The sequence below is a fragment of the Mytilus californianus genome, unplaced genomic scaffold (genome assembly GCF_021869535.1).
Source record: "Mytilus californianus isolate M0D057914Y unplaced genomic scaffold, xbMytCali1.0.p SCAF_1, whole genome shotgun sequence".
Taxonomy (NCBI): Eukaryota; Metazoa; Mollusca; class Bivalvia; order Mytilida; family Mytilidae; genus Mytilus; species Mytilus californianus.
In genome coordinates, this window is record NW_026262581.1 from 131,723,787 (window position 1) to 131,741,210 (window position 17,424).

The following is a 17,424-nucleotide window of genomic DNA, read 5'->3' on the forward strand; positions in this document are numbered from 1 at the left end:
TAAAGAACCTTTATTTAAAATTACAACACAACTTATATAAAAGGAAACATTTGATATTAGGGGTCAACTCTAATGAACATAAAGTCAACATCTATTTTGGATTGAAAACACACTGAGGCATATAGTAATATGCATTGAAAAAAGATTCATATTCATTTAGAGTTTAACACTTTTAAGGTTACAGATACTAAAGATAGTCTGCAATTTGTGCAGAAAGAGGTTTCTGGATGAAAATTCAAAAACCTTACTTTGGATAGAAAAGTTTTCCTTTTTCAGCCTCTTTTGTTGCCTTCTAGAAATGTTAAGTTAGTGTGTGCATTCCTGCTTACAAAGGTTCATTAACTTATTCTTTCATTATATTTTTGCATTTTTTTATTGAAGATAAACTTTTGTGATGACTAGCCTATAAGAACATCTTAAGTGGCATTAAATCCAACTGTATTTTCATACATTATTTGTATCATACATTTTAGTTATGAAAGAAAACCATCAGATATGACAGAATTAGAAGATCCCTCCAAATACATCAAGAGCCATTCCATGACAGACCAACAGATTGTCACTAAAGCTACCAGAGCTAATGCATTCAATACACTGTCTAGGTATTTACATCACCAGAGATGGATCTGGTCAGTCAAGCGTGGAAAAGTTGACATCAGTATGCAGGCCATAGGGAAAATCTTGTCAACTTTATCTAAGTATGTTTGATATGAAAATAATTTTTTTTATTTGCATGAAAACCATGCTAATATTTATCAGATGGATGAGATGACATTTAAAATTCCATCTGATATGTGAGAAAGATATTTTATAGCTTATTTGATTTTCAATATGCCATCTTATTTACTTTATATCCATGCTTTATTGAATCTCAATAATTGATTGGTATATAGGCAACCATGTGACTGATCCTTCTAGTCTCAATAAAGTGTTATTATTAATACTCCTAGAACTTCATTGGCAAGTGATGTTTAAAAAAAAAAGTATGCAGGCTGTGTAGGTGTTTTTAAACAATGATAGATAACTTAATTTTATATTAAATTGGTTTAGAATTTTACTTATATGTAAATATATGAATTGAATAGATATTTCATAAGGCTCAAAAAGCATTGACTAAATGCAAATTATTAAAAAAAAAAAGTCACTCTGTATATTATATTAAAGTGATATGGTCATAACTTGTGAACTATAATGAAAAAAGGCCTAAATCCATTTCAAATGTTTATATCTTTAGGAATATTTGTAGAAAAATTAAATGGGCACACAATTCCAATGAAGAAATATTGTGACTAATGCTTTATTACCTGGCAGTTAATGATAATTTAATCAACTATTAATCAGCTAAGGTAAAACTGTACATTACTTCATTGAAATAATTCTATAAAAGATAAATGTTTATAGTGAGAAAGTCATGCTATTTTATTGACCAGAATAACTTTGCATTTTCAGAATCCGACTTCAAGAAGGTTTCCATTTTGCCTCCAGTAATTCAGGCATTGTAAATATGGTTTTAGAGGTCAACATGAAGGTTAGTATCCATTTTGTAGAAATGATTTTCAGAATCTATTGTACTCAATGAAGCATAGATAACCTGTTTAATGTTTAATGTATTACTGATATTTATAAAAAAAAAAATTATTTGAAGAATGGAAACAGTGATTTTGAAATTTTAAACACAAGATTCACTCATGTCAACTTGCAAAAGTAGAAAATTAAATACTCTACTGAAAGTTATAAACTTGAATGTAAGACTTATTTAACTAGCAAGAAATATTAATGAAAATCATATACCCTTTGAGAGATGAACTGTGAATGAGGCAAGGGAAAGTGACGATGTCACCTTACTTTATAACTGTAGTATTATGGTGGAGTGATGAATTGACATCATTGGTCTTTTCATTACCCAAACAAATCTATTTGGTCTATTCGTTGAATTCCTAGGCAAAAATGGAAGAGCTATTTGAGTGGATTTGTACTTATATTTCAAGGGAAGTAACTAGGTGTTTAACAGGGGAGATAATAACAAATAGTATATTTCAAGGGAAGTAAATAAGTGTTTAACAGGGGAGATAATATACACCTTTTGTTGTCTCTGAGATACCAACTATTGATTGAGGCGAAGCCTAGGGCAAAAGTTCTTATCAAAGGGACTACAAACTTGCTATTACCCTCATAACTAGTCATTAAGTGTTTATTATACCGAACAAAACATCTTTCTAAAAAGCCTACATACATCACCTGGAAAAAAATTAGTCACATAAACATGCACAAGATGAACTATCAGGTTTTATTGGCCTGTGTGGTGACACAAACAGATTTTACTGTTTTCGATATCTCAGAGTTTAACGTTGCCAAGCACACAAATCCAAGCAGAATAGTCAATGACGTCATTGGTGTCCAATGAAAAATTAGTATGAAAAAGTCAGGGAAATATGTTCATAAAACTATTGACATGGGTAATAGTCTTTGAAACTAGTGACTGGCAAATAGTCTGTGGAATGAAATAGAACAAATATTTTATTCTTTTTTATATAGAAAAAAACATACTGAGGTATAATAATTACAGATAGCATTTTTTCAAGGGAATTAAATAGGTGTTTAACAGGGGAGATAATTACAGATAGTATTTTTCAAGGGAAGTTAATATGTGTTTAACAGGGGAGATAATTACAGATTGTATTTTTTCAAGGAAAGTAAATAGGCGTTTAACAGGGGAGATAATTACAGATAGTATTATTTAAAGCTGAAAAAATGGTTTTCTTATTTAATCTATATTCAACGATCAAAGAAAAAAAATATCAGACATTTTACCACTGTTTCTTTCCAAGTCAATATTAAGTTTATTTGGGATTTTATCAATGTGTAAAGGGTCAAAATTAAGAAAGAGGCACGGAAAAATAAAGTATATGAAAAGGCATGAATTCAAGAAGTGTTATAGATCTATTACTTTATAATCACATTAGTTATTCTTCAATTAATTTATTTAAGACACTTCATACATATTCAGTATTGATCATCAAAATTTGTGTATTAATTAAACAAAAAAAACTACAAGAATGTCATGTTTGATTTATTTAGATTTTATTACAGTAAAATGAAAATGATTTTATAAGTATTCAGGAGTTTATTAGATTTTAAAATTTTATGGTCGAGATACTGAAAGAGAATCTGTCTCCATTTAAAAAAAAATTTCTGTAGATTATAGAAAAGAGAAATGTTTTCTTGCTTGATGATGATTTATTTGAATTTGAGATATATTTTACAGGAGAATCAAAGTGATGGAGGTATATGTGTTGTCCAGTATATTATGTTTCCACCACATGTTAAAACTACATTGGATAGGTGAGAATTGATAAAATATCTTCATATTGTATTTTCCTTAATTTTTCAGCAGAACTTTTATTTTTTTGTGATATTCAAATTTCACCCTAAATGAGCATAAGCAGAAGTCATGTTTACTAGATAAACTTTAACATTATTAAAAAAAGGCGAGAGAGATGATGAAGGAGAGTCAACCATACATGAGTTATTAGTGTCCAAACTAAGATTTGATAAAAAAAAATGTTGTTGAAAGGGAAAGGACACCAAATAAACTAAATTGAATTATTTTTATTATAACTTTACATACACTTTATTTAATTCAAAAGAAAAATTTGAATTAAGAATTTTACATCACAGCTTTAGAGATCCATCATCTAAGATTTTTATACGCCTGTCAGTTTTTGATGGGACGTATTATGGTATACAAATGTCCGGTGTTCGTCCGTCTGTCTGTCTGTCTGTCCTTCTGTCCGTCTGTCTGTCATAAACATAAACATGTCGCACCGTAACTTGAGAATGACTTATCCAAATTTCATGAAACTTAACATAGTTGTTTCTTATGATGGTCAAACGATCTGTATACTTTTTGGTGAAAATAAGATTAAAACTTTTTGAGTTACGGGACTTAGTAACTAAAACAGGTGTGTGTTTTCTTTCACATGTCGCGCCGTATCTCAAAAACAATTTATGATTATTGCTTAAAACTTTACACACTTCTTAGTTATATTAATCTTAAGATCTGTATACTTTTTGGTGATGATTCAAAATTTTATTTTAGAGATATTGAGTATTTTGTTAAAAAAGGGGGAGGGGTTTTTCACATGTCACGCCGTATCTCAAAAACAGTTTATGATTATTGCTTAAAACTTTACACACTTCTTAGTTATATTAACCTTAAGATCTGTATACTTTTTGGTGATGATTCAAAATTTTATTTTTGAGTTATTGAGTATTTTGTAAAAAAAACGGGAGGGGTTTTTCACATGTCGTGCCGTATTTCAAAAACGATTTATGATTATTGCTTAAAATTTTACACACTTCTTAGTTATATTAATCTAAAGATCTATATACTTTTTGGTTTTGATTCAAAATTTTATTTTTGAGATATTGATTTTTTTTTTTTTAAAAGTGGGGTTTTCACATGTCGCACCGTATCTCAAAACACGATTTTATGATTACTGCTTAAAATTTTACACACTTCTTAGTTATATTAATCTAAAGATCTGTATACTTTTTGGTTTTGATTCAAAATTTTATTTTAGAGATATTGAGTATTTTGTAAAAAAAAAAGGGGGTTTTCGCATGTCACGCCGTATGTCAGAAACTATTTATGCTTATTGCATAAAAATTCACACACAAGACGACTGGCGTATCATGCGCTCATGGCGCAGCTGTTTATTGTGTTTTGATGTGAAATCTGAAAAGCTGCATAAATATCAAATGTATAAAAGTAAGGATTTTTTAAATATTTAATGTTGATAAGGTATGACAGGAACAAGCAAATATTCAGATCATTGTATTTTGTTACTAATAATAGATATTATGAAACCAAGAATCTATTTATAGTTCGATATCAGAGGATATGGATGAGATGGAGACAACTGAAGCTGATGGGGAATTACAGATTGTGACTGAATGCTGGATAGAACCACAGCATGGTATATCTGTACAGAATTCACCAGAAAGACAACACTGGGATAACATGACGTACAAGGAAATAGCTCAAACAGTAAGATTCTTTTATGTAAAACAATTCGGAGATGGGACAAACAATCAAACATTTAATATGGCCTACATTGCTGGTCATATGTTTGGATCCAGTAAGAAAATACATTTAAAAGCCTTCTCTTTTACAACTATTCTACCAGTTTAACTAACATGACTATGAAAAGAATTATGAGACCAACACAAAATATAGGTCAGACGGTTGGTAGTTCCCACACTCCTTGGTCAAATTACAGTAAATGGACGATGTCACAGATTTTATATAAAGATTATTAAATATAGCTTTGCCATGTGAAATACAAACAGTCAAAACAAATAATGCATTAATCTTTTTTATTTTCTGAAATATGATTGAATGGATATTCCTTCTTATTATGCAGGTGTAAGAATAGGTTAAGTAATTCTTAGAATTGTGTGAAGATCATATTTCCTAAACTTATCAATAGAGTTTTCCTATTTGGTTTATGTACATTTGATATGAAATAATCAAAGGATCACTGACTTCATTTTCAGTTTTATACATTCGTCATTTTTTATCTCTCCATCCATCCACACATAGTATAAATGCTAGAAATGCCTTGATCAATTTTCATTAAACTTTTATGGAATATTTGAATGTAAGAACTAAAGCTCCTTTTTGATTAAGAAAATTTTTCATTTTGTGCTTCCAGAGTTATGGGACTTTAACAGTCAGATTTAAAGCAATCTAGTTGGTTTAATCAATACTACATTATTGTTGGGATGGTAAAACTCATTAACTTTTTGATTTTGAAAATGTGAGATTGGTCATTCCAGAGTTATAGGACTTTAATTATCAGATATAAGGCATTTTGGTCTCGCCTGCGACATGCCAGACATAGGTATTACTATCCGGCGGTGGCGGCGTAAACTATTTGTATAAAGCTTTATATTTCAGAAGGTAGAAGACCTGGATGCTTCATATCTTGTATGTAGATACCTTATGTTACGTAGTTTCAGTCTGTCATATGTCCAATGTCCTTGACCTCATTTTCATGGTTCATCGACTGCTTGAAAAAAAATTTGAGTTTTTTTGTCATGTGAATTTTCACTTATTATGAGTAATAGGATACCATATTTGGTATATGGGTTCCTTGCAACGTCTACATGTCTGTCAGACAGGGTTCACCTGACCTCGACCTTATTTCATGGATCAGTGATCAAGGTTAAAGTTAAGTGATTATGTCCGTTTCTCAAATGCTATGAGCAGTAGGTCAACTATATGTTGTGTATGGAATGATTGTAATGGGTACATGTCAGTCTGGCAGGTTTCATCTGACCTTGACCTCATTTTCATGGTTCATTGATCAATGTTAAGTTTTTGTGGTTTGGTCTGTTTTTCAAGTACTATAAGCAATACTGTGGATTCACTTATTTTCGTGGGTACCAATTTTCGTGGATTAAGGAAAACTTGCATGTTCGTGGATATTTAATTTCATGGTTTTGCCGAAGTCTGCATACAAGCTTATAGAAAATTTGTTATTCGTTGAACATTTAATTTCTTGGTTCACCAATACCCACGAACTCCATGAAAATTGGTATCCAACGAATAATAATGAATTCACAGTAGGTCAACTATATTTGGTGTATGGATAATTGTAAGGTGTATATGTCTGTCTGGCAGATATCATCTGACCTTGATCTCATTTTCATGGTTCAGTGGTTAATGTTAAGTTTTTTTTGTTTTGGTCTGTTTTTCAATTATCATAAGCAATAGGTCAACTATATTTTGTGTATACAAAAATTATAAGTTGTATATGTCTGTCTGACAGGATTTATCTGACCTGAGTTTCTGTGATTATTTTAGTTAAACCTTTATCTTTAAGACTTTCAACATAAAATTAATGGTCAGTAAAGCAGGCGAGACATTTCAGCGTTTGCACTCTTTTTTCATTTATCATGCACTAACTTGAGTATGCTTGGATCAATTTTTTTCAAACTTTCTATTGTTGTAAGGATAAGGGAAAGAAAGCTCTCTTTTGATTTTGAATATTTCTGAACTGTCATTCCAGAGTTATTGAATTTAAGACTATTTCACACACTATCTTGAGCATGCTTTGGCCAATTTTTAAACACTTTATATTGTTGTTGGAGAAAGTAAGCGTCTTTTCAATTAAAAAAATTTCTATCTTGTGTATGCTTAGATCGTTACTTTTTTTGTTTAAATTTGTTTTACATTTTTCATGTCTGGGCCTTTTATAGCCGACTGTACGGGACATTTTTCTCATTGTTGAAGGCTGTACCGTGGCATTTTATTACTTTCTACTGCTTCATTTTAACTCTGATGGATAGTTGTCTCATTGGTAATCATACCACCTCTCCGCATTTTTTTATTAGACCAATTTGTATCAAACTTAATATTGTTTTGGAGATTTGGGAAAGTCTGATTCTCTTCTGAATTTAAAAATTTTCAGATGTGCTTCTCTCAAGTTATGGGAGTTTTAACATTCAAATTAAAAGCAATTATTTTATACCTAAGTTTTTTTTTCTGAGGGGCAATATTAGCTGACTTCTGATTAAATGCTCCTAAAGTATTCCATTTTATTCTTGTAACAATTTTAATATTCATACAATGCTGTTTCTTGCACAACTGGGGCATCTGTTTATTTCCATTGTATTACCTTGTTGGTAGTGAAAAACATCTATGAATTATATTTTACAGCTAAACAGCACTACTCTTTTATGATTATTTTGACACTTTGGGGTATTTTTATGCCCCTGGTGTGGCAGAGGAGGCATTAAGGTTTATCCTTGTCTGTCTGTACATTCCAAAATAGGTTTCCGTTCTCTAACTTAAGTTTGCCTTGGCCAAATGTTATGAAACTTATACACAATACTTATTACCACCAAACACAGATCAAGTTTAAATTTTGGTGATGCCACTTTCATCGTTGTTGAGTTATGTCCCTTTTTAAATGGAAAAATTGGCAAAATTGCCGTTTCTGAACTCTGATTTTACTTTGCCTCAACCAAATGTTATAAAACTTATGCACCATGCTTATTACCACCAAACACAAATTAAGATTCAATTTTGGTGATGTCACTTTCATCGTTCTTGAGTTATGTACTTTTTTAATGCAAAAATTGCCAAAATTGCTGTTTCTCAACTCTGATTTTATTTTGCCTCAACCAAATGTTATGAAACTTATACACAATGCTTATTACCACCAAACACAGATCAAGATCCAATTAGGGTGGTGTCACTTTCACCGTTCTGGAGTTACCCCATTACTGTTTGTTATTGAACAATGAGAGCACTCAATCACCAAAGCAATCTCAAATGTAAACATACAGAAACAAATGTCATTAAGTTTTAAAGAAAACAATATGTCAATTAGTTTGCATATCTTGCAACTATTTACAACTAGAGGCATCTGTGTCCCATGGACACATTCTTCTTTTATTTGTCATGAAGTACACTTTCAATGATGAATAAAACAAAAATGAAGTTGATGATCCTATAATAATTTTGGTTTATTGAAACAGAATTTTTCAGGGCAATAATATATATAGGTTTTTGAGAAAATTCTATGGACTTGTTTTGGAGGAATCACAATTTCAAATGAACTCAATACATTTTTATCATTGAATTCATATTTAAAAGAAAAAATGAATAATTTCCCGTTCTTTTTTAGTGAGTTCAAAATATTTCAAAAATCTTACATTGCCCAGTTACTGTGCCTTGACCTGAATTGATTTACTGAGTGGTAAAGCTTTTCCTTTAAGTTCAAGTTTAAGGTTGCCTGACATCCAGTCTAACTGCAATTGTAGAAATATAGTTTTACTCTGGATCTAAACTTTTTCTTAATGCAATGGATCAACTGAAATAAAACTGGTCTGCTTACTTCTCACAAAGCACAAAAAAATTGTTGCATTTTGATATGCAGAGGATCTTTGTGTTTGAAGTCATTATGAAATATTATTATGTTGCTTATATTAAGAAGATACTTTTTTCTTTTTCATCTATGTTCTTACAAAAATAATTATGATGATGTTTTATGAGATTTATTATATATTTAATAATAAGTGTTTGGGCATACTGAAGGGTCTATATTAACCCCTGTAATGCCTTATGATGTACATATCAATGGCTTATAAAAGTTATTATGAAATAAATTCTTTAAAAGTTTTTTTGTCCAAATCACTTCACATATTAACGTCAATATCAGACCCTCTAACTAATTTATCAGGCTGATATTGGCTGTTATACAAAAAAAAAACCTTGTATGATATTCTCTATATATTATATAGCTTAGTTCTGTCACAAGCAATTGAATGTTTGAAGAGTTATACATATTAATATGATATTATTACGTGAGTATTTCTGTATTGGCCTTGTTATTGGTCCGAGGCTTGCTGTATTGGCCTGAGGCGAAGCCGACGGCCAATACAGCTGGCCGAGGACCAATAACAAGGCCAATACAGAAATACACGTAATAGTATCTTTATTAATTAACTACAGTGTTACAATATTTTTTTTATTTCGTTTCACAAGAGATAAACATTTTTACCTTGAAGTGGAACTATCCAAATCTCAGCTTCTTTTTATAAGATGCAATATCTAATGATCTGGTGCCGTTTCCAGACCTGTGTCTTCAGCATTTTCTCATCTGATGAATTTTTCTACCCTTTCCAGTCACTATAAAGTGTTACAATTTAAATTTAGACACAACACATAAATAGTAATTGGAAAGGTACTGCCATTGCATGTGTTATGTAGAAACAAATTGAATATATTTTAAAAAAAAAATAATGTAGGAGTTGAAAATGATACAACTATCCATAAGCCAACTGACCAAAGAACGAAGATTTGCACAATTACAGGTCACCCTTCCAGAATGCATATGCCTGGTTCGGGTTTAAAAATAAATGACAGTTTACAAAACATGAGAAGCGAAAGTAAACAGTAAATCGATTTGTACCATCGTGAAATTATGAGGTCGACAAGAAATGAACTTTGTGATAATCTACTCGTTCCCCAAACCTGAAATAATTCCATCGTCTGCTTTCAAAATGCTTTTTAAATGAATGTGACCGTCTTTAGCCTGAAATATATTGCCATACTGAACGTTTCAGCATGTTTATGGTGAGTAAATGAAAACTGCGTCTTCCAATCAACTGTTTACTTTCAGTTTGTGTTTAACGTGACTTTCGATCTAAAAACTAGAGACGTTCCGAAATCCTGTATTGGCCGGATCAGAACTCGGCCAATACAGAAAAAAAATCTATATTGGCCGAGTTATTCTGTATTGGCCGAGTTGACACCTTTATATTGCATAGGCAGTTTTCATCATATTAGTCCAATAACAGTGTAGTTAATTAATAATTTATTATATTCATATAGAATTAAAATAGCCTGCTATTTTCAGATTCAACAACAAGCTTCAAATTTCACTTGTGTCAATGCGAAAATCCTCTGATTCCATCCTAATTATCAAAGAAAAATAATTTATAATTTCAAAAATTTGTGCAGTATTGAAAAAAAAAAACATTTTTGTCTGTCTTTGTGCTGTGTGCATGTTTGTGTTAAGTTACTTCCTGGCAATACCAAACATACTGTATTCTTGGAATGTTTATAACTTAATGTACATTTAGATAAGAATCATACTTAACTCACATTATATCCTTGATACCAAAATTTGTCTTTTCTTGACCCAAAGTCATATCTGCAAGGTTTGTTTTAAAGTCAGTGTCTAAACTGTATACACTGGCTTTCAACTGAACTGCATGATGTGTGCTGGGGTCTTGACAATGGATGCATGTCTATGATTAGATATCACCACAACAACATAAACCAACAGGTTGGGGATATAATCTTCCTATAGTAGAAATGTATAGATGGATATTTTGCCTATCACAATGACAAAGAATTATTACAGTTTTGTATTTTGATAATCAGTAACTATTGCATTCTGGGTAAATTTTTTTTATATAAAAATGAACATAAAAACATTGTTATCCTACTGATGGCATAATGTTATTTTCATTTTATTGTGCAAACAACCCTTTCTATTCTGAAAAGTTGAATGATTTAATCAGGCCATGTTGCAGATCAGATCTAGTTTGACTAGGTTGTGAATAAGTCATTCCTATTTACTTTTGAGAGCAACTAAGAGAAAAAACTTTATCCAGGAGTTTAATAGTACAAATGTACATGTATAAACATGCACTATATAAACTGTAAAGCAGTTTAAGTCTATAAACAAAAATTGATAGATTTTAATGTTGGAAGTAGCCATTAATGGTTATCATTCAAGCACTTTAAAGGTCCTGGATGCATGATTTTCAGCCTGAATGTGCTATTTCATGAACTAATTCATCTGTGCAATACATCCTGATTACACTAGCTGAGTCTTGTTGTTACTAAGATTATCTCTTAGCTGTCAAAAAGTTATGGAAAATATGCTTCTTATTTGTTTTTATTCATAGCTTAGTTTAATATTAGATCCTAAGATAATGGAAAGTAAATTTTATAAAAGTGATAAAACCATAGGAAATCAAAATGTGTTTCCCTGAACTCAAAATACCTGTTTACTGATAATAAATTTGTCAACGAAATAATTGTAAACCACTGCATTTGAATTGATAATAACTTCATGTAACACACTGAAAACAATATTAACAAATGTAGGTTACTAAGGGAATAAGTTTAAAAAGTAATTTTTAGGTGTAAAATAGGATTTAGTGCATAATGAAACATTTAATTGTCACTCAGAAAGAGAAAATGTTGAAAGAATTAGAAAAAAATATTGTAAATTTGAAAACAATATTAAAAACTAGGAAATGTGGTATGATAGACAATGTAACAACTAACTACATAACATTAAAGGATTTGAACAACTATAGTTCATCGTCTGGCCCAAGTTCCTACTCTGACCTCAACCCTGAACAAATTTATACTGTACAGTAAGCCTTAAAAGGCCAATGGATGATAAAATGTGAAACAATTCAAAAGAGAAATTCAACAGACTGATTTATATTAGTACCATAAACATTTACAATATAATAATTTCACTCTCTGGTATATTTGTATCTGTATATTTTTTTTTCTTCATTTTAACTGATGATTATCATTGTGTTAAAACTACAGAATTTTATAAAATTCATTGAACTCTTCAACAGCTGGAGTAACCTGAATAAAACCAGTGGTTGAATTCCATTGACTTTTATCATTCCATTAGAGTACTACCAATATGATACTCAGTTAAGATGAATGGAAGTTGTTGTATTTTGAAGCACTGAAAAACTGAAGAGTTCCAATAAACACTGAAAAATTCTAGTGTCTGTCATTTTTCCTATGGCGCCACTGATTATATTCTTTCAAGAGTTGGTTATGTATACGAATAGTTATTTTTTGAATGCTTGAAGATTAGTAAATAAAATTTTCCTTAGTTATTTGATGTCCCTGAATTATATCATTGAAATGGATTAACAAAAGTATTTGATAAAGTTTTACCACTACATGTCTGTTAAATCACAATTTATTAGAATTTAAAGATATTGAAGTGTCAATGTATGAAGATCAATATTGGCACTGGAATTCCATGAATTTCAATCTTGTATTTATCACCAATATTTAATTTTAAAAATGTGAAAATAATGAATAAATGCAAATACTACTCATTCATCTTTCTATAACAGATTTATTTTGTTCCTACATAGGCCAGTGTTTTGCAGAAGGAAATAGACCTTATAAATAAAAAAAATAACAAACTGAAATTAGGCTAAAAACTGGAATAACACCTTAAAACTGGAATAATACTTTAAAACTTTGTCTATGCATATTGTAAAATGCAATTATCTGATTATGCATATTGTAAAATGCAATTATCTGATTATGCATATTGTAAAATGTAAGTATCCAAATATGCATATTGTAAAATGCAATTATCCAATTTAAGAAGGGAAATGTTTTAGGGCCATTTATGACCCTATTCTTTTGCAAATAAATAAAAACTGGTTTAGCATGCAATTACCAGAAAACCCATCTTAATAAGTATGAAATCAAACCGTAGTTACTTTAAAATCAATTAAAGTGTTTTTGTTACAATCACCAAATTTCTGTGTTAAAACAACAAACCTATATCAAATATAGACAAATGTAGACAAAAATTATCTAAACATTGATTACCCAGAACTTTGTACAACACTGGATTAGACTTGTAACTGTTTTATCTGCAGTAATCAGATTAAAGAAATCACCCCAGTCGTTCAAAGGACAGGAGGATGAACCTTGATTTTCAAATATCTTAAAATTCATTGTTCACTCGTAATTTGTTAAACATGTAATAGATAACAGAATTTAGTAGTATAGTTATACATGTAGAAGGTCAATAAGCACTATTTTGTCATTCATTTAAATAAATTATTCATTCATTAATAATTTTTTATCGATATGGAAAATAGTAAAAACACAAAATTCTACTATGGTAAAAGTGTTATCAGAGTTTTAGAGTAAAAGTATTTGATAGCATGATTTATTTTTATATATAGGCTATTTATAATTATGAATACTTTACATTTATTTGTTCATTGATCATTATTTAGATCACCATTACATCATAACGAAACAAAGATAAGTTAATTTTGGGCTTATTAACAATCTTGAGTAAATTTATATTAGAAACCTTTGATGTGTTAACCAATGCATTGTATTTTCATACCCGTATAGTTCAAATTATATTTTATCAAGAGATAATTTAAGAAATCGTTACTTGTTGAAATAAATATTGCTCCAGTGAATTAGCATAATTCATGTGTCTTTACTTTAGAATCATAGGCACTTGTCTCTGAAAAAAAAATTACCTATATACCTCAATATTAAAGTATAAAGGTAATTTTTTTTCAGAGACAAGTGCCTGTTATTAGATCTACACAAGATCTAAATTTCAGGATTTGTGATCCCTCATAAAAAGGAATGCCTCAGTCCCAGAGACATGGCATATTAGGATATGTGATCCCAATTAGAAAGAAAAGCCTCAACCCCATAGACATAACACATCAGGATGCTCCAAATAAGGTGTGTTATTCTGTAGGAAAGGATCCTTGGTCTTGGTCTCATAAAGTACATGTGACCCAATAGGGATTCTCTGTCATAGATACGATACATGTACATAACAAATCATGGTTTGTGAACCCATATGTAGGGATGCTCCAATCCCAATCACATTAACACATAAAACATTAGGTGTGTGGTCACATAGAGAGGGATACCTCAGTCCCAAACACATTAAACATTAGTATAGGGAGGGATGCCTCAATCCAAAACACATAAAACATAAGGTGTGTGATCTCATAGGGAGGGATACCTCAATCCTAAACACATAAAACATTAGTATAGGGAGGGATGCCTCAATCCAAAACACATAAAACATAAGATGTGTGATCTCATAGGGAGGGATACCTCAATCCTAAACACATTAAACATTAGTATAGGGAGGGATGCCTCAATCCAAAACACATAAAACATAAGATGTGTGATCTCATAGGGAAGGATACATCAATCCTAAACACATAAAACATTAGGTGTGTGGTCACATAGAGAGGGATACCTCAGTCCCAAACACATTAAACATTAGCATAGGGAGGGATGCCTCAATCCAAAACACATAAAACATAAGGTGTGTGATCTCATAGGGAGGGATACCTCAATCCTAAACACATAAAACATAAGATGTGTGATCTCATAGGGAGGGATACCTCAATCCTAAACACATTAAACATTAGTATAGGGAGGGATGCCTCAATCCAAAACACATAAAACATAAGATGTGTGATCTCATAGGGAAGGATACATCAATCCTAAACACATAAAACATTAGGTGTGTGGTCACATAGAGAGGGATACCTCAGTCCCAAACACATTAAACATTAGCATAGGGAGGGATGCCTCAATCCAAAACACATAAAACATAAGGTGTGTGATCTCATAGGGAGGGATACCTCAATCCTAAACACATAAAACATAAGATGTGTGATCTCATAGGGAAGGATACATCAATCCTAAACACATAAAACATTAGGTGTGTGGTCACATAGAGAGGGATACCTCAGTCCCAAACACATTAAACATTAGTATAGGGAGGGATGCCTCAATCCAAAACACATAAAACATAAGGTGTGTGATCTCATAGGGAGGGATACCTCAATCCTAAACACATTAAACATTAGTATAGGGAGTGATGCCTCAATCCAAAACACATAAAACATAAGGTGTGTGATCTCATAGGGAGGGATACCTCAATCCTAAACACATAAAACATTAGTATAGGGAGGGATGCCTCAATCCAAAACACATAAAACATAAGATGTGTGATCTCATAGGGAAGGATACATCAATCCTAAACACATAAAACATTAGGTGTGTGAAAGCATAGGGAGGGATTCCTCTGTCCTTAACACATAAATCATTAGGTGTGTGAGCGCAAAGGAAGGGATTCCTTAATCCAAAACACATAAATCATAAGGTGTGTGATCCCATAGGGAGTGATGTCTCAATCCCAAACACATACAACTTTAGGTGTGTAATCACATAGGGAGGGATGCTTGAGTGAAAAACACATCAAACATTAGGTGTGTGATCAGTCATCACAAGGGGAGGGATGCTTGAGTGAAAAACACATCAAACATTAGGTGTGTGATCAGTCATCACAAGGGGAGGGATGCTTGAGTGAAAACACATCAAACATTAGGTGTGTGATCAGTCATCACAAGGGGAGGGATGCTTGAGTGAAAACACATCAAACATTAGGTGTGTGATCAGTCATCACAAGGGGAGTGATCCTCTGTCCAAAAGACATAAAACGTAAAACATAAAGTGTATGATCACTAAGGAAGGGATGCTTCAATCCCAAACACATAGACATTAGACGTGTGATCATAATAGGAGGGATGCTCTGTCCAAAAGACATAAAACATAAGGTGTGAAATCACATAGAAAAATACCTCAATTCTAATCCAGTAGAGATGCAAGTCTCAGTCTTAGACACAGAGAACACAATGGAGTATGATGTAATTCAATATCTCAAGGATTAATTGATATAAAAACTTATGTTGGAAGCTTAGACCATAAAAAAAAAGGATTATGATGCAGTTTCTTCATTGCCTTTGACAGATATGTTTAGATTTGTTTGAGTCTGTAGTCATTGCATGCAATTTTTGTCTGTATGAAATTATTGTCAGTTGAAAACTTACATGAACTTTTCAGCTCAAAATCTTTATGATATACCAATTCATGTATGATGATTATACTTGAATATTGACCAACTCTGCAAAAATGAAGATAAAAAACATAAGACATGGTAAATAAGGGCCAGTCAGGCATGTTTAGAATAAGACATTTTAATAAAATACATGCCAACTAATTCAAGTATAGTAAATATATCAAGTTTGAAAAATAGTGAAGTTCTGATGTGGATATACATATTTATTGTCAAGGTCACGGGTTGTAATACATTATAGATAGATACTATATATTTAGTGCTATTTTTATCTCCTTAATCTACCACTTAGTAAAAGCAATCACCTAATTAATAATATTTTAACGAGTGTGTCCATAATTAGCCATAGACATATAACCTTTTTATCACAGGCCATAGGACATAGACTTGACATAACAATTTTGTCTTAATATAAAGTGTTTACTTTGCCCTAATTTATTTCTTTATGATAATATATTATCTCTTATCAATTAGGATTTCAATGGTTTTTAAATTAAATTGATTTTTATTTGACTTTTCCTTCAACTTGTTCAAACAGAAAGGTAAAGGACAGCTACATTCCATTGCATAAAGTGTGTATTTTTAAAAGATAATTCGCATATTAATTTTTGTCTAATTAGAATTTGATTATGCATTAATGCAATATAAATATTCTTGGTCATGTGTGTGTGGTAGGGAGATTAGACTTTGTCTTGACCTGTTATCCCTGGTTAAGATAATAGAATCTTCCTGTCGAGGTCTAAGTACAAAGTCAGTGTTTGTAAGCTCTTCAAGACCTAATAAAATGCTGGACATCCCTACAGTTTCATTCAGGTGTGCTTCAGGTAAAACACCGGTATTACAGGACCACTGGAGACAAGGTAAAGTTTAGTCGTTCTTTATGTCTTAGGTTTATAGGGTTTAAGGATTTAGTTTGAAACAAGTAGAGTTTTCCTGTGTCTTAAATCAGATGACCTATCATATCCTTGTGTAGTCAAGTATATCAGCTGTTTGTGTGCTTTACTCATGGTGTTTCATACTATGTACCTTTTTTACGTTTTTACTTTATACTTGTGGATGTACATCAGCTATCTTGTGATGGAATCATCTGTAGAGCATGGTTTAATGTAACTTTTACATGGATAAGTTTTGTATGTTTCTG

General features: G+C 31.3%; 1 protein-coding gene across 3 annotated transcripts in view; it reads left to right on the top strand.

The window, feature by feature from the left end:
- Positions 1 to 17,424, top strand: part of LOC127734571 (KICSTOR complex protein SZT2-like) — a 141,550-nt gene that overhangs the window by 39,015 nt on the left and 85,111 nt on the right. For all 3 annotated transcript variants that reach the window (XM_052244515.1, XM_052244523.1, XM_052244532.1), the window contains exons 17-20: positions 474 to 698; positions 1,450 to 1,528; positions 3,266 to 3,342; positions 4,888 to 5,050. In XM_052244515.1, coding sequence (XP_052100475.1) covers positions 474 to 698; positions 1,450 to 1,528; positions 3,266 to 3,342; positions 4,888 to 5,050 — 544 coding nt within the window. The remainder of the gene's footprint in view (positions 1 to 473; positions 699 to 1,449; positions 1,529 to 3,265; positions 3,343 to 4,887; positions 5,051 to 17,424) is intronic.